Source organism: Terrapene carolina, unplaced genomic scaffold, assembly GCF_002925995.2.
Source record: "Terrapene carolina triunguis isolate 2854851 unplaced genomic scaffold, T_m_triunguis-2.0 Scaffold192, whole genome shotgun sequence".
In the NCBI taxonomy this organism is placed as follows: domain Eukaryota; kingdom Metazoa; phylum Chordata; order Testudines; family Emydidae; genus Terrapene; species Terrapene triunguis.
In genome coordinates, this window is record NW_020664543.1 from 12,313,756 (window position 1) to 12,336,231 (window position 22,476).

At 39.4% G+C, this 22,476-nt stretch overlaps 1 protein-coding gene across 5 annotated transcripts in view; it reads left to right on the forward strand.

Moving 5' to 3' along the window:
* Nucleotides 1-22,476, forward strand: part of SPAG9 (sperm associated antigen 9) — a 106,584-nt gene that overhangs the window by 28,197 nt on the left and 55,911 nt on the right. For 3 of the 5 annotated variants that reach the window (XM_026654380.1, XM_026654384.1, XM_026654381.1), the window contains exons 3-5: nucleotides 2,768-2,838; nucleotides 16,119-16,213; nucleotides 21,702-21,855. In XM_026654380.1, the coding sequence (XP_026510165.1) occupies nucleotides 2,768-2,838; nucleotides 16,119-16,213; nucleotides 21,702-21,855 (320 nt within the window). Of the gene's footprint in view, nucleotides 1-2,767; nucleotides 2,839-16,118; nucleotides 16,214-16,943; nucleotides 17,105-21,701; nucleotides 21,856-22,476 lie in introns of those variants that run through there. The other 2 variants (XM_026654385.2, XM_026654386.2) reach the window with 1 other exon arrangement.

The window sequence follows — 22,476 nt, forward strand, 5'->3', positions numbered from 1 at the left end:
TACAGTGCATTGATAATTTCTTTAGAAACGCACAGCTAAGCATCTTGCATCCTATATCAAGCCTTTCAAAATTAATGTTCATGTATTTATTGCTATATTTACATTTTAAGGATATATCCTTAATTGCTGCTAAGTTCACCTTAGAGTTCTTGTTCAGTCTGCCATTATGTGGATTAGATTTTTTTACTGTATTGTAAGATTGGTTCATAGGGGTGTATATATATGTGATACTTTTGAGCAGTTTGATATTTATAGCTAGAGTGCAAAAGGTCTTGTCAAATATCTTAATGTTCTTAGAAGAGCAAGATGAGATTAGAGAGTAATGTTGATCGAAGTGCACAGACAGTTGTAGGTTATGGTTACATCTTTTGAATCTATTCAATTTGAACTTTTTAAAACTAGTATCTATATAAAGTACCTATATAAAGTATATCCTATGTGCAAATGTAGAAAATGTGGGGCACTAAAAAATGGTGCATTGAGAAATATTGATGACAGGAGCACGCTGGCAATAGTAGAAATGCACAAATTGCGGAGAAAATATTGGCATAGGTCTTGTGATACTGTAGTGTTTGGCACTGAGTCTATAGCTGCAGACAGATTGGTAACTGTATTGTAAATCATCTTGAGGGGTTTAAACAGGGCAAGTGGAAGAAGAGGACCTCAACTAGAAAATATGGAGCACTTGCCTAAACCAAAAGAATACATAATGTAATATTCTCGCACGTTCCACAAGCAGAAAGTTAGAGTTGACAAACTTGTAATGGCAGGGGGGAAAGCTCCACAGCTGAACAAAAGGGAAAAAACAAGACTTTTAGGTAAGGCCTTCAATAAACTAATTGCAAAATAGGGCAAAGTAGACACCAAAATAAACAGATAAGTGTTGTCACTAACAGCTTATATTGAAATGACATGAGTGAACACCGCAGAAGGCCATGACAGACCATTTTGGTTGGAAAAATGATTTTCTAAGAACCTTCCTAACACTGTACTGAATATTAGAATTAAATTTTTTGTTATATGAAAGTTAGTGTGAGAATTCCAATTACAGTTGAGTTAGGAGCTGAAAGTGTTAAAACCAAGGGTAACCTTGGCTTTATCTACTGAGAGCTGTAGATGATCCTGTACTGATACAGTACTTTGTTACTTTTCAGATTGGGACAGAAAACATACTTGTTTTACTTCTAGCCCATTTCTAAGTTGAGGGGAGCAGCTGATCAATTTGGTATATCTTTGACATACCAATAGTATGCAGATTTAAAATACTCCTTTTTTAAAATAATTTTGCATTTTGAAAGGTAGCCATAAGGTTTTTAAATAAATAAATAAAAACAACCACCACCAACCAACCAGCATTTTAACTGCGAGAGCTAATTCTAACATGGTCCCGGCTGTTCAGAATTCTACTTCTTATACTAAAAATGTAGTGCAAAGAGAGCATTGAGTTTATAAACTATTTGGAAGAGAAATGTGGTATAGGGATACCATAACCTTGGAGATAACTTGGTCTAAGACCAGGTGTACACTACAGACCTACATCGGTGTAACTTAATTCGCTCGGGCATGAAAAACCCACCCCACGAGCGACATAAGTTATACCAACCTAAGTGCCAGTGTGGACAGCACTATGTCAGTGGGAGAGGGACATAGCTACCGCTGCCTGGGGAGGTGGAATAATTATGCCAACGGGGGAGCTCTCGCTGATCAGCATAGAAGATCTGCACTAGCAGTGCTACATCGGTACAACTGGGCCCCAGTAGTGATTCTACTGTAGTGTCTTCACTAAAGTGCTACAGCGGTGCTGCTGTAGCATATGTGAAGACAAGCCATAACCAAAAAACCCTATCATCTTTAATCTTGTAAATGAAGACTGCACTGATGGCTGAAATTTTTTTCTAAGTTGTGTTTTAAAAAACTTGATTAATTTCAGTACATTTGTCTTCAAATGTAAGCATTCAAAGAAAAATGAAAAGTTTAGTTTTGCATCTGCAGGACCATTACTTTAATATACAATGGCGTGCAAGGTTGAACTCTTAAATGTAAGAACTTCAGTTATGGCATGTGGAATACTGTAAGTTATTGCCAAATTATTAATACTTTAGATCACTGTAACATAGAGTATCTGGTTAATATTTGCTCTGCTTCAGCCATTTAAAACTTTTCAGTGGAGAAATATAGGCTTGATTTAGGCCTGTGAGTTGGCAGCCTGTTTATGTAGAAGAAAAGTTTTCTAGATTCCAAGGCTAGAAGTTACCATTGTGATCATCTTGTGTAACTTCCTATTGGTAATGCCAATAGATAGCTTGCAGTTCTCTTCATAGATGTGACCTCTGAATGCAAGATTAACAGTATAGCATGTGATAGGGTCTCTGTTGCTTCCTACTTTCTCTTGTTATGCATGTGTGAAAAGATCTGAACTGGTAGAACTAATATAAACAATTTTCCTGGACAAATTTAACTGGAAATCTGATGATTTAATGGTCGTTAACTTGTCGGTGAAAAATGTGCTTCAGCTCCATATGGCTATTTGCAACCTTTAGGGGAAGGAGTGTGCTTTCTTTAGCTGTAGAAGGGGGAGTGAGAAAGATTTAAGAAGGACAATAATAGAGTTGAATTTCCTCAACTCCATTAAGTGCCCTCTTGCTGCTTGATATCCATCAATTGGAATACCCTGACCTCTGGAGTGACAATTTTGGTCTCTGGAAATCAGACTTTCAGTAGCTGGTATTGAGTCTCCTTGGGTTAACCTTAATTAATTTTTTTTCAGTTAGCAGACTTGAGGAGAGGGAGGCAGAACTGAAGAAAGAATACAATGCACTTCATTCAAGACATACAGAGGTAGGTGTCTAAATACTCTTAATTCATTTTGATATAAAATATTTACACCATGTGTCAACTTAAGCTTCCTGTGTACAGCAGTTAATGCCAAAGTGGAAATTTTTTAGCCATTCTAGCTTGCTAAGTAGTGTACACAAAATTCTGTTTATGGATTTTGACATTTTTGTTGCCAACATCCATTGTACACAAGCTCCATTTGGCATTTAGTCGTTTTTATTTGCTATGTATGTTTGAGTGTACATGTGTTTTCCATATTACTTTCCTTGTACAAAACTGTCAATTATATCGACACTTCTCTCATATTCAGGCCTTGTTGAAACATGAGCATCCTCAGTAGTTCCCATACCCCCAAAACAATTTTTCAAAGCAAATGTAATGAGATGCAAACAAATAAATAAAAAGGTAACATAATCCGCTTATTTCTGGTGTTCTGACTGCTTTTTCCACAATGCCAGTGGTTCCACTTTCTTCCTTTAGAGTTCATTTACCCTAGGAAATCAACTTGGTGCTGACAACCATTGTCTGGAGAGAGTTTCCCTTCATTCTTTCTCTCAACTGTTAATAGTAACTGCTACTTGAGACCAAACAAAATTGTTCTCAGCGTGGTCTGTTCTTGCAGTTGAACAGTTATAAACCATGTGAAACAGGCCTGTTACTGAACGACTGTTAGCAAAGGGTCATCTTCTTAGGCAGGGATCCTAGCTGGCCCAGTGTTCATGTGTGTATGGGAATATTTCAGTCTAATAAAACTTTAATTTGAGTACATTTAATTAACTAAATTTGCTATGTTGTTCTGGTATTGAGAGAATCTTACTTGTTGGTCCTCTTATTTTCTGATTCCAGCCCTTTTACTGCTCCTGTTCTTTCTTAGCTCTCCAGCAGTCGTAAATACTTGGTCTTTCAAAGTGAGAGCAGTTCTGTTCTGGCCTTTTCAACTAAAAATATGGTGCCTTGAAACATGACATTTGATTATCTGTAACATTAGCGCAGTTTTCATCTATATGAATGTGTTAGGTGGCGTATGAGGCATCACAATACTGACAATGAGTAGCAGAAAGGGAATGAAAGCTTCACAGGAGCTGGAACCATGATGTTTATGGGCTTTCAAACAGTACAAAACAAGGTCTCGACTATGTTTAAAAAAGTCCACATTTTAAAAATAAAATTCAATTATGTTAGGGTTCTAAAGATTTTACTGACATTTTTTATTAATTTTAAAAATTTAGGATAAAATTTTCAGACGTGCCTAAGGCCCATATTTTTAAGGGTATGTAGGCGTTGCAATGCTGTCTGCAGATATAGACTCCTAAGTTCCTAAATCTCTTTTGAAAATGAGATTTATGCTCCTAAATCAGTTGGGGATTGCAACACTGAGCATAGCAATGCCTAACTACCTTTAAAATTTGGCCCTAGTCTCATTTTCACAAATGATTTAGGCACTTAGCAGCCCAAGTTCCATTGGCTTTCATTTAGAATTAAGCTCCTAAATACCTAAAGTCACTTTTGAAAATGTTACCCTTAGTCTGTTCTGTTCTGTAGCTGTTAATTAACCTGTTTTTTAATGTGGAAATTTGAGCCTACAAGTTGTGCACAAAATTTTGAACTATCTATGATCAAACATAGTATCCTTGAAACTGTATTTTCAGAAATCCATGTTTATTATTCTAAATATACATTTACACTATTGTAGTGTATAAATGTTAATATAGCTCTTGTCTATTGTAGTAGGCTATATCTGTATATAGACTTCCATAAAATATTTTTCCCAAAGAAAAATATTTTGTTTAATGCAGAAAAATAACACCCCTAAAGTAGACTTAGTTGAACTTAAAATTGTGAAACAGGAGAAATTGAAACACTACAGGATAGGTAACTGTTTCTGCCACTAGTTTAGTTTAGCAAAGCTTAGAGCAGCGGTAGGCAACCTATGGCATGCGTGCCAAAGACGGCATGCAAGCTGATTTTCAGTGGCACTCACACTGCCTGGGTCCTGGCCACCAGTCTGGGGGGCTCTGCATTTTAATTTAATTTTAAATGAAGCTTCTTAAACATTTTAAAAAACTTATTTACTTTACATACAACAATAGTTTAGTTATATATTACAAACTTTTAGAAAGAGACCTTCTAATAACATTAAAATGTATTACTGGCATGCAGAACTTTAAATTAGAGTGAATAAATGAAGACTCGGCACACCACTTCTGAAAGGTTGCTGACCCCTGGCTTAGAGCATAATGGCTTGAGACCCTAAACTATAATAGTAGTTTGAATTTATATTGTATATTTAATGTAAGGATCTCTGTGCTTTAAGAATTAGCCTCACAATACTGAGGTAGACTTGACATACATTTAGTAGACAGGAAAACGGAGAGTGAGTACCCAGTCCTTGTATTATACATCCAAAACCTCTCATTGAAATCCTGAAGCTGACCCAAAAAAAAAAAAAGGAAGAGAACCAGAAAGAACCAAACAGGAGGGAAAGAGCTGTAGAGAGGAAAAACAAAGACAGGACTGAATGGCTTCTTCGTGGGGATGAGAAAGTAAAGGAAAAAAAATAAACTAGAAGAGGTGACTTAAGACAGAGCACTGTGGGATCCCAGGATGTGGGTTTTGGGAAGTTTTTGTAGCTTCTGAAGTTAAGGGTATGTGAGGAATGCAGAATTATGCCCAGAGGATAATCAGTGGTACAGCTAAGACTAGTACCCACAAGTCTTAATTTCTCCTTTCGTATTGTTACAAGTAGGCCAGACTATCCTTCTGAACAGATTATGTGTAGACATCATTGCCTGTTTTTCTGGTTCTGAATAGAAGTTGTTTCCCAGACAGAACCGGAACTTTGATATCTGTTGTGCTGCTGAATTTGAGTTGTAAATTTCTGAACAAATCCTTGGAAATGAACTTCACATCAAAACCAGTTAAAAGTCAAATTTTGGCTCGTCTTTTGCTGACCACAACAGTTTTGTCACATTACTGCCCATTTGTGAATATTCCAAGGCTATTCCAGGCTCTGGAGTCGATTGTAATGGCCACAGACCCTTCTTCATGTCTTAATCCCCTCTGCCCTGTCCCTTCTGCATGTCTTTCCTCCTGCCCTCCCCCCCAATCAAAACTTGTCCCCTTCTGCCCTGTCCCTTTTAACCTATTCTTGTCATGTCTCTCATTGGCCTCCAGTCTTTCCCCTCCCCATACTGGCTCTCAGTCTTCATCTACAGGCTCCTCAAGCAGTCTGTCTTCCACTGCCTCTCACCCAGCTCCTTGTCCCAGTCTCTTTGCCCAGCCAGTCCCAGTTCGCTTCCCTGCTCCTTGTCAGATCTGTCTCCTGTTTCTCGCACACTGATTCCTGCTTTGGCCAGTCTGTGTCCCCTCTTCCCCAAGCTTCTGGTCTGATGCCCAACCAATACCCACTTACCCTCTCCTGCCTCTCCGTTCAGTCTTTTTGCTCAGCCAGCTCTAGTCCCCATCAATTTGTAGTCAGTTTCTCTTCCATCCCCTTCTAGTCCAATATCCTGCCTCCTTCCCCCCCCCCCCCCCCCCCCAGTTCAGTACTTCCTTTGTGTTTGAGTCAGATGGCTGCCTAGGTGCCAGCAGGGTGTCATTGAGAGCGTAAAGATAGGAGATACAGGCTCCCTGTGCTCAGCCTGGCCCCACTCTGGGAATAGAGTATGCTCTGTGGGGATGGTGCATGCTGCTTTTAGCCAGCACTAGGAGCTGTGAGGGTCTGGAGCATGCTCGTTGAGCATGGATTCTTCAGGAATTTTAGCTGTTAAACTCTAGCACTTCTCTACTTGAGCGTATGTGAACTGGTATTTTTTCAGAGGCCAGACTTGGGTGGATTATCACAGGAACAGTAAAAGGTACATCCCTGAAACAGACACCACCTCTGCTCCAAAGCACAGGAGTGCTGCAGAGTCTCATAGTAAAGATTATCAGGATTATTTTTAACATTGCAGTTTTTTCCCCTTGGTTTCATTCTTGGATACAGCTGAACTGTTTTGGCTGAAACTCTCTCTAAAAAATTTAAGACTAAGGCAGACCCATGGTATAGAAAAATTCAGCCCAAATGGTTAGTTTGGTAAAGTTATAAGCAATTGAAAACAGGGTTTTGTAACGGGAAGTGACAAGCAAGCTTAATAGGAGGTGCAACCAGCCCTGCCTATAAGATATATGTGGTATATTTGTTTAAAAAAATGTTCACACTTTGAATCACTTTCTTGCACCCTTTTGTGTTGCTTGTTTAAATTGTGAACTCTCTGGAGCAGAGACCATGTCTCTTTGTATTGTTACAGTACTTAGCACAATGGGCCCTGATCCTGACTGGGGCCTCCAGGCATTACCATAATAGAAATTAATATAAAGGTTTAAATTTTTCTTCCCTATTCCCCAATACTCCATTTATAAGAGAGAGCAACAAATGTGTATAATCAATTTAACTTGATTTAATGAACTCTAATAGAATGTTTGGAATATCTTGTTTTTTTATATAGACTTTCTTCCAAAACGGACAACAAGCTATGCAGGTTCGGTTTATTCAAATAATTTACCCAACATTTCTACAGTTTAAAATGCACTCTTTTGGGTGGGGAAAGTTGTTTCCTTAGATTTTATTATCACTGAGGTGACTATCTTCTACCACAAAGGAAAAGGATTTAATGCAGCTCGTCCTTGTCCCATGCCCTTCAAGTCACAATTCTTTCTCAGTTTTTACTCTGGGCATTCCGTTTCCTGTGCTGTGCTTTTTGACTGATTGCTCTAGCCTACTCCTTTCCAGTCACTTTCACTTAGGTGTCACTCCATGTTCCCCTCCTTTCTTTTCCTTGGCTTTCTCCCTTTAGTAACTCCTCTCTCAACCTAACCCAAACCCTTTATAAAAATCGTACGTGACATTTGCCAAACTTCACATTTTCATTTTGTGTTGTATGTGTTTCTCTCCACCCCTTGTCCGTTGTGTGTATTTAGACTCTAAGCTGTTTGGAACAGGAACTCTCTCATACCGTGTATACCTTGCTTGGCATAATGGACTTGGACCTCTAGGCATTACTGCAATAAACATAATAGTGGAGGAAATAACAGGGTACTAATTTGTAGTCTCCTCTTAATTTGTAGGGTTTTCTAGCACCATTACAGGGTCACTAAGGAATCCTGGAAAACATGAACTTCTTTTCATACCTCACCTGCTTCTTTATATTGCGGCTCATAGGTGGTCTTGTCATGTCAGTATAAGACCGAGTCCATCTTCACCTGTCCTATGCACATGTATTTTTTTTAATTTTGCTTAAAGATTCATGATGGAGTTGGAGTCAAACTGAGAGAAACCAGATAGAATGAAAAGACAGTGATATCAGATTTTCTCCCTTGAATTTTCTCCATTTTCTTATTGTCTAACCCCTTCACTACCCTTCCTAGTGTTTCAGTTCTGCTCTGGTAACCTCACTGTTCATTTAGTGCAAAATTATTTGGATAACATCACTCTACAGATTGCTGAATGTAGTTTTGAAGTTGCCTTCAAGGGTCTGTTGCATGAAATCAAATCTCTGATTCAGCTGAGTGATTTCACCACAATATTTGCTTGAGGAACTTCTCTTCTACTCTCATCTCTCTAAATAAGAATATTTTTCTTCTTTCTTTAATCAACTTCACCTTTGTCTTTGCAAGTAATAATCCTTGATGCTTACTGAAATAACAATTGATTTTTCCTGTCAGTTGATCAAATAATGAAAGGAGTGTTTGAAGCTTGTAGTATTAGCTCTGACAGCTGTCTAAACCACGGGTTCTCAAATTTCATTGCACCACGACCCCTTTCTGACGACAACAACAACAACAACAAAAAAATCACTACACGACTTCAAGAAGGGGGACCGAAGCCTGAGCCAGCCTGATCCCTGACACCCTGGGTGGGGGGGCCAAAGCTCCATTGTCCTGGGGGGTTGAGAGAGCCAAAGCCAAAGGGCTTCAGCCCCAGGCAGGAGGTCTGTAATCTCAGCCCCACTGCCCAAGGATGATGCCCTCAGGCTTCAGCCCCAGATAGTGGGGCTTGGGCTTTGGCTTCATTGCCTGGCCCCAGCCCTGGCAACCCCATTAAAACAGGGTCGTGACCCACTTTGTGGTCCTGACCCACAGTTTGAGAACCACTGATCTAAACCATGCGACTGTCCCCTGCCTTTTACTGTTTGTTGATTCCCCTTACCCTTTTTTCTCTTGCTCTCCCCATCCCACTTTTTAGTGTATCAGGCTTGTCTAGGTTTTTTTCCTATCTTTCATTCATTGGTGTGTTCTCTTATCCTTTCCTCTTTTTGACATTACGGCTCAAAGCAGAAATAGTTCTGCAGCAGACTGAAATATACTGTCAATATTTCTATTACATTTCTCTCTGCTGCTAATGCATAGAGTACAGTAGACTTGTCAGTGCAGTGCATGAACCAGAACAGAGAAAAGAGGGATGCTGGGGAACTTAAGGAATGATAGATTTAAATATTTTTAGAGTTCATGACTACACAATCTACTACTTCAGGGGTTCTCAAACTTTGCTGCACCGCAACCCTCTTCTGACAGAAAAAAAAATTACTACATGATCCCAGGAGGGGGGACTGAAGCCTGAGCCCACCCGAGCCCCGACTCCCTCACAGGGGAGGGGGAGGGCCAAAGCCCCAGGGGGGCCTGTAACCTGAGCCCCAGCACCCAGGGCTGAAGCCCTTGGGGCTTCAGCTTCGGCCCCGGTGGTGGGGCTCGGGCACCAAGCTCCAACAAGTCTAACGCCAGTCCTGGCGACCCCATTAAAATGGGGTCGCAACCCACAATTTGAGAACTGCTGTACTACTTCATTCACCTGCATTTATATGTAAATAGGAAATCTAACCTTTCAGGCTTGCAATAGCATTTGTAAGTAAGGTCTGATAACACAAATAGCTGTAATCAACAAAGAAAAGGATATTCCTGTACCGAAGTAAGGATATTCCTGTACTGAAAAACCAAGCCACAAAGACTGCTTTCTCCTTACCTCTTGTGTGGGAAGCTGGGAAGGAAGAACTTGTGTGAACAAACAGCTGAAGAAACGTCTCAAAATTTGTAATTAGCTTGGACAAAAGTGGCGCGCTATAAATGATGTATAGTTAAAATGGTTTGATAGCAATTCCCAAATACCTTCCCTGTTTATAAGGAAACATTTCTTTAGAAAACATAGAGGTACTGTACAGGAGGTGTGTGTGTGTGTGTGTGTGTGATTTCCCCTGACAGTGAGGATTGGCTTAGTTTAATGAAGCATAATTGGGCCGTGTAAATTTGTCACTGTTTGTCTGATAAAATGTGACCGAACAGTGAGCATTTCTTTAGCATTTGGAATATACTTTGTCAAGCTCATTCAGATAAACAAATATCCTGAGCAGTCCTAGTGCCAGGAGGATGGCTAGCATAGAAGAAATGCAGAGAACTTTTTAGTTACAAATTTGGCAAAGCAGAGTTATACCAATCATATGTATCTAATTGAGGTAAAATGCTATACTTATTTCCCCAAAAGTGTTCCAAATAAGATTTAAATGACCCTGTTATATAATATTTCTGAATATTAATTTTAATGTAATGTATAAATAATGGGCTTAGTGCCTCGGAATGTTACCATAGCCGCGATCTGCATCATCTTATTTAATTGGTATACATCTGTGCAGAAATCATTGTTAATGGGAAGAATGCTTTTAATTTAAATTCAGATAAGATAATTTCTGCCCAATGGGTGCATAACTTTTAGCATTAGAGTGCAAACTATGCTTAGAAGAACATCCTTGTGACAGGATGCAGAAATCTCTTAAATTTCTGCTAAAATAGAAATGCCAGATTAAAGTGGATTATCTGGGACACAGGAATGTTGCAGACTGGAAGGAGTACATGCAGTATATGTAGGAAATGGAGCTGCTTTGTAATATATGAATACTGTATACTATATGTTAACCAGCTTACTGGGATGTTTATTGTAGGACTGTGTTGGTTAGGGATTTTAAGGAAAACAAGCAGGCAGAGAAGAGTTAGCTCAAGATAAAACACCTTAGCAAACACTTCATGGTTGTATGATGGGACAGTGACAGTCACTGACTCTGAGGAGTCTGGCTCAACCTTTTGCTGAGCCTGCAGGACTGGCTTTGTCCAGAAGGGCCAAAGCCTGGGAACTGGCAAGCATAAAGAGACTTCCCTCTGTTAAGAGGGACTCTATCAAGAGAGGAGAGGCATCTGTTGGGTAACTGTTAGGACAGGGAGCTGACTGACACACACATCTGCTGGGGAATTCTGAAGAAATTAGACCTGCCTGGATTATCATTGGGATGATTCTGGTCAGTGCTGCTATTGGAAAACTTGAAGAAGACTTAACCCCATCTTGAAGATCTGCTCAAATGGTGCACCTGACCACAAAATCATGACCAGAATGAGCAGCCTGTTATCTATTAAAACAGTATGGCTGGCTTCATTTGGACAACTGGACCTGGTCAAAAATGTTCATGGGATCTGGAGACAGGATGCTGAGCTAACAATACTAGGAAGTCATGAGGAATTGAATAGAATCTGGAGTGCAACTCTTACAAAAAGAAGGGGTGACGAGAGGAGAAGGAAGGCAAAAGTTTCTACTGATGTTTTAAAGATCAAATGTCTAATGCAAGACTTCTGTAACACTTAGAGTAATCTGTTACATCTCAAACATAATGCTGAGAAGGGAGTTGTTGCCTCGAGTCAGATCCACTCTTCAAATAAACACAGGAAGTGTAGAAAACTTGGAGTTAGAATTTTTTTTTTAAGATGGAGGGGGGAGGAGTAATCTCAGAAGAATATCAAAACTCCTGGAGAAAACACTAAGAGGTTGATAGCAGTGGGCTGGGTTAATGCAGGATTTCCTGGAGAAACACAGGAAGGGTTCTCTGACGTGCAAGAATAGTTTATTTAATGGCTTAATCTGTACATCTATCTTGATAGTGTATGTTGGCTTGCTTATTTTTCAATAAACTTGTAGGGTGCTTGTTGGTTTTTTGTTTTTTTAAGTGAATGACTTTCCTGCTAGTCTCCAGCATACAAAGAAACTATGAGGAAACAAACCTATTAGTGACAAGGAGATAGGCAACCTTTGGTCAGGATGACTAATCTTGGATTATTCCAGTGACTTTGAAGGATTCTTATTCAAACTTGTGCAGCATAGGAGCATTTCTGTAATGTAATTTCCTAATGAGATGCTAACAAATAACTTACAAATATTTGATTAAAAAATGGTAATGGTGAATAAAGGATCATAATGTCAGTGTGACAGGATATATTGAACCATTTAGCCCTGTAAATATAACCTTCCTCCTAGCCTATATATGTAGATCAGTGGTCACCAACCCATATATCGTGATCGGCTGGTTGATCCTGGAGCCTCTGCCAGTCAATCACAATCTCTGGCCGCTAAAAGTCAGGAAGCGCAGCAGAGCTAAGACAGGCTCCCTGCCTGCCCTGGCCCCACTCTGCTCCCGGAAGCAGCCAGCACGCCCCCACAGCCCTTGAGGGAGCGGGGTCTCCGTGTGCTGCTCCTGCCTTCAAGCTCCACCCCCACAGCTCCCATTGGCTGAAAATGGGGAACTGCAGCCAATGGGAGCTGCAGGGACATGCTTGCAGGCAGGAGCAGCACATGGAGCCACGTGCCCCCCTTCCTCCTGCAGGGGTGCGTTGGCCACTTCCAGGAGCGGCGTAGGGCCGGGGCAGGAAGGGAGCCTGCCTTAGCCCCACTGCACCCCTGACCGGGAGCCGCCCAAGGTAAGTGCTGCTTGGTGGGAGCCCCCTCCCAGAGCCAGCATCCCATATGCCCTCCCGCACCCCAACCCCCTGCCCCAGGCTCTGCCCAGAGCTTCTTCCCACACTCCAAACCCCTTGGCCACAGCCCAGAGCCTGCACCCCCCCCCGAACCCCAACCTCCTGCCCCAGCCCGGTGAAAGTGAGCGAGGGTCGGGGAGAGCGAGTGACGGAGAGTGAGCGCCGGAGGGGGTGGGGATGATTCACTACTAATTCCTCCCTGTAGGTCAGAATCAAGTCTAAAATGACTCTTCCCCCTTATTTCCTCCACTTCCTTGGGGGAAAAGTTGTCCCCAGTACATTCCAAGAACATGTTGGAAACGTGTTTTGCTGTATTGCTTTTCCAACAGAAGTCTGGGTAGCTAAAGTCCTCCATTACTCCCAGGTGTTTTGTATACTTCTGTTGTTTGTTCTAGAAATGTCTCACCCACTTCCTATCCTTGATTTGGTGGACTACAGTAGCCATACCAATATATCACCCCTGTTTTTTACACCTTTTATCTTTACACAGAGACTCTTAACTGGTCTGCTTCTGACCTCCTTTTGCACCTCAGAACGAGTATGCACATTCTTGATGTATAATGCAGCACCACCTCCATTTTTAGGCTGCCTGTCTTTCCTGAACAAGTTATACCCCTCTATACCAATATTCCAGTCATGAGTCTGGAATATCCAACCAAGTTTCTAGCACCAATGAACTCAAAATTTAGCTAATGTACTAATAGTTCCAGTTCTTCCTGTTTGTTCCCCATACTCCTTACATATTTGTATAGACATCCAAGATGTGGATCAGATTTCCCCCACTGATTTCCCTCTTGTTGCTCTAATGACCCTAAAGTAATTTTCCATGTGACCCCCCCCACACACACACACACCTCCATCTAGCTTTTTGTTAAGGTCATATTTTTATGCTTACCTGCGAGCTCTTGTCATCTGCTCCCTTTGAACTTAGTTTAAAGCCCTCCTCACTGGGTTGCCAAGTTGGTGCGTGAAGATGCTCTTCCTCTTCTTGGTGAAGTGCACTCCTTGTCTTCCCAGCAGATGTTCTTTTCTGAACAACATCCCATGGTCTTGGGCCTGACCTGGTAAATTTACTAAGGCTATATTATAAATGTGATCAGAACCATATTGTACAGAAGGCTTGAATGTTTATGGTCTCTTGGTATTTTAAAATAGTCAAGGATTATAAGTGGAGGAAGATAGCCAAAGCAAGTTTTGCAAGGACCAGGAGCAGGGTGCGCCTGCAACAAGTGTGGTTCGATGATGTGGCTGACTGGCTGGACAGGATGTAGTATGGTACACTTCTCAGGTGTGCATGAAAAATGTGGAGGAAGATTGCTGGTCAATGACTCGTGTGATGTATTTACTATTCGTTTTGATGTGACTCTGTGGTGCTTTGCACAATGATGGTTATGATGAAGCATTAACGTTATAAAATCTGCTATTACATATTATTGTAGTTTTAATGCCTGTTTTCAATTATGACCATTATCATTTAAACAAATTTCATAAAATTGACTGCTCTATCATTACCACTCTAATCTCACTCAGCCTTATGCCTCATGCTCCTGATTGGCTTGATAGATTTATAAAACCCTATTGTGCTCCAGTGTAACAGCACACATGCTATTGAAGATTAAGCATTGTTCTAAATGACTGTGAAATGCTAGCTAGAACAGCATGACGTAATAATGAAAACCTTAAGGATAAAATAAAATAAATCTTAAAAGGATCAGAAAAAAAATTTCTAACTACTGTACTCACAAGCTTAAAACTGAAATGTACTGCCTTTTGTGATGTCTTATTTCTTCCTCATTTTGCAGGTACAAAACTTGTTCCTGTGGAGTGGAGGAGGGAAGGGAAAGTATGTATGCAAAATTATGAGGAAATGGTAACAGAAGGAAGGGGTTGATCAAATTTTAGCCAAATTAGGTATTGATAATGCGCCCATCAGTTTATGGTGGGTACTACCTAAGATACCAACCAGCCAATGTTCCTTTATTTTTTTTATTTTAGGTCAAAATCTAGACACAGCATATCCTAGATATGATCAGATTTTAATGAACTAGTAAGGGTTCTGGTTATTGGCTATATTTATCCAAGGTGTGAAATAATTGTTACAAATAATGCAACTCTGTCTTTTTACAGAAGGCTACTTAAAAACAAATAAAATGGGTTAATAGTACATTCATAGCTCAAATAGCTTGGCTGTTTCTTTAACCGTTTTGTTTACAAATACTTGGTTTAGTAAGAAATCACCATGTTTGCAATTTTATAAACCCTCACTGAATAAAAACATGAAATATATATCTGTACCATGTGCAGAGTATATACCTATTGCTGTTGTATGTTCTACCACAAATACACATTTAAAGAACATAAAATTCAACACTGATTTTATTTTCAGAAAGCTATATAAATTTGAAAGACCATACATGTGGTGGTAAAAAAAACAAGACAATGAGCAATTGTTGTATCTATCTGTGATTTTGGGGTATTGCTTTTTTCTAATTTATTCAGTGGAGTCAAAGGAAGTTCTGCTTTTACACAGTGACTTTTTTCAGTGTCTGTTTTCAGTCTTCTGGTGTCTGATATTTATCTTCATTATGTAGCAGTTTGGTGTAGATGGGGAATTTTAACTAGTACTTTACAAAGAATTATCTGACCAGACTACATGAAGGCAAAGGAAAGCCTGAGACACACCTCAAATCTCACTTCAGTTTTCCAAACACTTACAATGTTCTTCCTTAATGTATTAACTAGTAGATTAGGCCACATTTTGATAAAGGAACTAACTGCTCAAAACTGAAACATAATATAGTTTTTAAAATATTTTCATTTTTATTTTGGTGACTATTCTAGATAGATGCTGGTTTTTGCTATATACTGTATTAACACTTAATGCAATAAAATGTTTCAACATATAATACTAGTTTCTGTGTGTTTTTATAAATACTTAATATCTCTGAATATAGAAGATTTAGTTGCCATTCATTCAAAGAAATATCACAAGCCCTGGATGTGTTTAAACTTCAGCAGGTTACAGTCATTGGGGTTTCATTATTTCCATTTATGGGCACTTAGTTGCAGAACTCTGTCTGAAATGCCATGTACACTTGTGTTGCTATTCAAATATTTCCTGTGCATGAATATAGGAATATGTTTAAGGGGGTTAAAGTGAAACAGAATTTTTATTTTTGAAAAATAACTTAAGGTTCTTTCTCTAACGCTCAAATTTTAAGGAAAGGGTCTCAGTTCAGACTTGTTGCCATAAAAGTCAAATATTTTGCTAACATTTCGTTTACTTCCTTGAAAGAAATTAACTCTGAACTGTAAAATGGAGTGGACTCCTGGTATCTTTTTTCCGACCTGCAGAGGAGGATTGCAAAGTGGTGCACAATATTGGCTGTAAAATACACTACTGCAATACATTTAAATGATACTTAATATTTCTTACGGTATCTCTATTTTGTTTTAAACAGATGATTCACAATTATATGGAACACTTGGAAAGAACCAAACTTCATCAACTAATGGGGGGTGATCTGCTAGAATCCACCACACACGGTAGAATTAGGTAAGCATTATTATCCTCTGACTCTGAAATGAAAGAAAAATCCATTCATGTATGTTTGCAAGACTGTCTGTTCTTTAATCCTACAACAACAGTTTGGCTGAATCAGAAAGATTTGTCAGTTGATTGGAATGCAGTAGGAGAATAGTATAGAAATCAGTGGGGTGGGGGGAACACTTGCTTTTGTAACACTAAATGTTGATATATATACTCTGTACATTGGTCTTGGGCAATAATTTTGGCATACATTTTTATAAATTTAGACAGGTTTTCTTTTAGGATATGGATAATTTCAAAATAACAGTAGACAGCAGAAATACCAGAGTCTAAAAATACTTAAAGAATATTGCGTTGCTGCTGCTGCTTTATACACAGGTTTACAAAGGAACATGTCTAAATGTCTGCTTGTGCTGAGAGCTTTATGTGAATATATTATGCAGATCTCAAAGCTTTCTGCCAATGAACTCTGGAAGGGGGAGAGAATAGGTAATAAGCTGGCTGTCTCTCTGGGTTGCTGCATAGATGCTAAGAGCAGCAGCTCTATGGTTTATGGAGGTGGGGGAGGAGAGAAGTGATGTCATTGGTTTGGAGCTGCTGCAGGAGAGAGTGGAAATCTGCTGCTGATGGCATTGTTTTTGTGGCAGCAGCTGAATGACAGACTTTCACTACAAAGATACACCCTCGTCGTCTGTGTAGCCTTGGTTCCGGCGTTTCACCATGCCAGCGCAGCGCCATGAGTCCTGGATGCATGCTGCTATTTGTGTTTGGCTTCGTTGGCGGGGCGGTGGTCATTAATTCAGCTATCTTGGTATCTCTTTCTGTTTTGCTGCTTGTGCACTTTTCTATTTCTACTGGTGTGCCAGCTCTGACGCAGAATCTACCAAGGATACTCAGGTACTCTGACCTACTGAACCCCTGCTTATTGTTTTCTTTATCTTCCTCATTCTTGCTCATCTTTCGATCTAAAAAAGAGGCAACGGGATATCAAGTGCTGGTTTGAAGTCCTGTATATTTAGTATTCATAGACTAAGGCAAGGCACTGTTTTTTAAATTGTTAAAGGAAATTTGCATTGGTGGTTTTTTTAAGTAATTACAAGGTCAGTCAGTGCGTTTTTCCTTTAGAAAGCTGTTAAATCAATCTCTTTGACACAAACTTGCCAGCAGAATAGAGGTGCTTTGTTAAACATTGTAGACAGAGCTTACACTCATGTTGTAAGGCATTTAGCGAATATTATATAGTCCTAAATTTGCGATGGCTTAGGCCTTTCATTTACCCAGTTTATATACAGCATATGGTAATGGGTGCTCCTGTTCAAATATATAATTATTTCAGTATTTTTTTACATTACACTTATTTTAAAAAAATACTGCTTGATCATTTAAAATACTTTGAAAGAAAAATCTTGCATTATTTGGGTATTAGAGCTGTAAGAGCCTATTCACTATTGTTCAGTCAAATGTTATCCTCTCTCCTCTTTATCTCTCTACTTGTATGGCAATCAACCAACTCTTTCCTCCCTTGAGTTACGTGCTGTTTGTCCTGGTTGCCTAGAGTAGTAGCCGATCTGCATTAGTACAAAAAAGAGAGAAAAAAATCATTTTGACACATTTTAGTGCTAGTTTTAAATGAAATACAATGGGCCACATTTTAAAATGTGATCGTTCAAACTTGTAAACTTGGCATTCTTTAATCACTATTTGTCACTCTTGCTTAAATAAATTTGTATACTTGTTAAAAATGTGATTGTCAGAAAATTAGTTCTAATGGAAGATTATTTTAAAAGAATAAATGTAGCACATGGCCTGGGTTTGGTCTCTAGCCTTCAGTGGGCTTTTTTATTTTTTTATTTCTCTTTTGTGACAAATAGGGTAATATATTACTATAGAATAATCAATTACTAAGGCCTTATACTTTAAAAGTAAAGCAAAATATTTTACTTTTTTAGGTTTAAAAAGTCTGAACTCTAACACTTTACACTAATGCTATCAGCTAGATAAAGAAATTATCTTTTAGTAGCATGTCATCACTTTTCAAGTTAATATTTATATTTCAAATCTTTCTCAGAAATTGTGCTGTCTTTTTAGTAGAGCCTTTTGGTTAACTTTTAGAACTATTTTAGTATGTAAATAAGCCAGTCTTTTTAAAAGCTGTGCTGTTGATTTTCTTAGCTAGTGTGAAGAAAAAAATTGTAGAAAATTGTTAAAACATTATGGTCTTGAATATATAATATATTAACTTGAATATTTATGTAATCAAAGATATAATGTAGAGTGGCTGCAAAAATACTTAGTAAAGCTATAATATTTCAGTAAGCCACTGTTAAAAGAAATAAAGACTAAATAAATACTTTTATTATTTGTTTAGGAAGTAAATTATACTGTCTGACTTTAATTCAGCAAAATGGCATTTTTCCAGATATTTCTTGGAAACTGAAAGGGGGACTCTTCCCCATCCCACCAACAAACAAATTTATACCCTATTTTTAGTGGGAGAAGATCTTGCTTGCCAGAAGGGAAGACAGACCCCCTTACAATTTAATGACCTCTCCCTTGTATGGATTTTGATTTTGATATCGTACATATACGACATCTATCTATTTACTATAGGTGACTATAACTTTAAAAATGACAATCCAGCTAATTTCCCCCCCTCCCCCAAACAAAGTGAGCCCAACTGAAAGAATTTTTCTTTGAGGATTCCCCATCTCCCTTCTTAGTCCATAATCCTCTCCCCCATTAAACTCCGCTCCTTAAAAGCCTGTGTAGAAGGTTTTGCAGCATACCCTGAAGATAAACAGATCTGGGCTTCTTTGGACCATTGGTTCAGAAGGTGGTTTCCAAAGTTAAGGGCCTCTCAGAGCATGCTTTAATGTGAGCCGTCTTTTAAACTGAAAGGGGTCCAACTTGATTTTTGGCACTTGATTTTTCCCCCAGAATATCAATACTTGAAATGAAAACTAAGTGTGTATCTACCCCCCACCCCCCATGTATTAGAAATGTGGGAATGCTAAACAAAGGAAGTACTTGTATAGATTCCAAGGACTCCTGCTGTTGTAGAAAAACTTCTGTTTAGTTCTGCAACTATTTAGTAAGGTTTTTTCTTCAAAGTTGTTACTGTTCCAGCATAACCTGACCATTTCAATACTTTTTATCTATGTGGCCTTGATTGCTTTTGCTTTTTTCATTTGCTTCACATTATCTGTGCTTAACTGTATTAATGCTGATTGAATGTCCAGCTGTCTTTCTGTATTGGTTAAGAGCCTACCCAGAGATCTCCTGTGTGTACTAGTTTCCTAGTGCAGAATCTTTGGTATTGATTTTTTTTTTTACAGCATATTTAGTCATACAGATGTTATCTTGTACGTCATGATCTTTCCTATATTGGTACTCACAAGGTGCTTGTTCAGGCATTTTCCTTAACTTCCTAAAAGTTTTTAATCTCTCGAGAAAATTATTATCCAGACATAGTGAATGTTCTCAAAAGGACCTGTTGCTTCTTGGGCCCCAAGTACAAGTACTTCTTGACTATCTTTACTTAAGTTTTTTTCGCCCCCTTTGCATAGGAGCATGGACCTTCCCTTGGCTACATTTAGTGTTTCAACACAGGTCTTGCTAGCAGACTATGAAGTTGTCCTGGCTAATGTAGATAGGGCCCTGACCATTTTACATGTCAATACTATAGACTTGAGTCTCCATAATCACTGTGAAAACAGTTACCTTGGTTTTCTCATTGAGAGGTGCCCACTAGTTTATGGACTATACTTTTACCTGCTTTGTATTGCAAAGCTCAATTTTCTGCGGTCATTGTGTACTGTCTCTACCTCTTACCTTTGGTAAACTTATCTCTAACTTTAACAACGGCTTTACTTTTGGCAGTGGTGCTTAACTGCACATATTTTTTTGGATCGTGCTGTTTTGACCAAGCAAACGTTTTGCTTCATCTTAACTTTCTTCAGTTAAGTGTCAGACACTGACATTCTTTTACAGAGCTGGCCACATCATTCTGCAGATGACTTTCTAAACATTTTTGTTTCTCCCCAGATATAATCTGGCTTTATTCATTGTGATCACACCACTGGACACAGTATCAGTCCTGGGATTTTTGGGAAGGCTCTTCAAGATGAGTCTTTGGGGTCTCCCAAATTGTCCTCTCCATGAAGAGGAGGATGAAATCTTTTGGCTTCCGCTCGGCTTCTCTGCTGTAAAGTAATATTTTAGTTTTTGGTGCTGTGTTCCCATACACAGGTGCCAACACTTCAAAATACTTCAAGGGACCATTATCCAAATAGCCCAAAGATCTTGGGAGAGATAGGACCCACTTCATGCCAGTCTGTGGAATTCTGTGTGCTTTCTGGTGTATTTTAGGTTACTTTTGATTGTTTTATCTAGTTTAACATCTGAATATAATATAGCCAACTATGGTAATATGAGGATTAAAACCTTCCATGAACTTGCTCCCGCGCCCCTGACAGACCTCTCTGCTACCAGCTTTCTCAATGCCCTATGTAATATTGGTACTGTTGATGATTAAAAAAAAGCCAATTCTGTAACTGCTGACATCTCTATGTATTAAAAAGGCTATCTAAATTCATATCTCAATTTAGGCTTCCTGCATCTCATATTTGTTAATTTGGGAAGTGTAATTATCTAAGCACACCAAGATTGAAAACTCTTCAGTGATATCACCATAAGATCTGAATGTTTAACTGGGAAAGTGGTTTTGTATCGTTTCTCTCCTACAAACTAAGCTGTAAGCTTAATTTTAGTCCATTCCAAAAATAGTCTCCTAATTTTCAGAGCCCCCAGTTCTAATAATGGGTCTTTCTGTTCACACCCAAACATACAACTAAGCGGAGTACAAACTGTGCTTTTTAGATGTACAAACTGTACTTGTAAATGTGAAATGCTTTTAAGAGTAGATATGAGTTAAACTTCAAGGTAAGGAGTTTTTGCTTGAAGTGGATGGGAAAGTTGAAAAGATTTGTCTGGATTTAGTAGTTGATCATTACAGAAGTTGTGGTGCTGTACAACAGTTGAGCAAATGAGAAATGCATTTTCAAACGTAGCTTCTGAATGCAATTGGATTGCTAGTGCTTCATCTGAATTAAAGAAAAAAATTAGACTTGCTTTTAAAACACTGATTCTGATGTTCATGGTCCAACAATTATTTCATATTGAAATTTTTAGTCTTCTCCACCTGGAATGACTATGGGATGTCCAGCATAAATGCTGCACAAAGTTCAAAACTGGAATCTGTTAAATCAGTCTAAAGTACTGAAACTTTTGGAATACATAAGCAGAATCTGAGGAATTACTAAATAAAATAATGCAAACTGTGTATACTTGCATGTGTGTATAATGGGAAATACAGTATGCATGATTGAATCTAAATTCTGTTTCCTTGCCATATTCAGAAGCAGGTATAGCATAGGCAGTGAGTGTGTGAAATTGAAGCTCATGAAATTTGGTTTTGTTCTGTTTTTTCAAACAGAAAAGAGCGTCCTATATCACTGGGCATCTTCCCATTACCTCCAGGAGATGCACTGCTTACACCTGAGACTCAAAGAGAAGGAGGGGAAACACCTGGGTCAGAGCACTGGAAATTCCATGAGCTAAGCCAGCCACGCTCCCACACCAGCCTAAAGGTGAGCTATTGGTTTTCAGGTTTGTTTTGCATCTTATGGATTCAGTACATTGTCGGTGATAACTACATTACCGGAAAGGCTGAACTGTCGTCCTCCGGTTATATAAACTCCTCAATGCGTCAGTTATTGCATGTGATTTTGAGTGAGTCTTGTATTTTAAAGGAACTTTGTGTGCTCAGTGAATGGGGATTTGGGCTGCACTTCCAACATGGGGTGGGAATGCAAGATCTGTCTCCTGCTATTTCAGAGATCTTTTTCTTTTCTAAATAGGTAACAAATTTTAAGGCCTGCAATTCCAGTATTTACAGACTGGATAGACAGTATAAACCAGGGGTCTCAAACTCCCAGCCCACGGGGCTCCAGCAGTTTTGGCGCCGGATCTCTCCCTTGCCCCAACCTGCCACCCCCAGGCACTCCCCCCTCAGGGGCCCCGGCAGCGCAGTGGAGCTGAGCAGCGTCTGCTTGCTCGCTCCAGCGGTGCCTCTGCACACTGTCCCCGCCCTCAGCGTCTCTGAGGGTAATGGGATGCTGCGGGTGTGATGCCTGGGGGCAGAAATACGTGGAGGCCCCCCGCCCCGCCTTGGAGCTCCAGGTAAGCGCTGCACCCCCAAACTCCCTCCC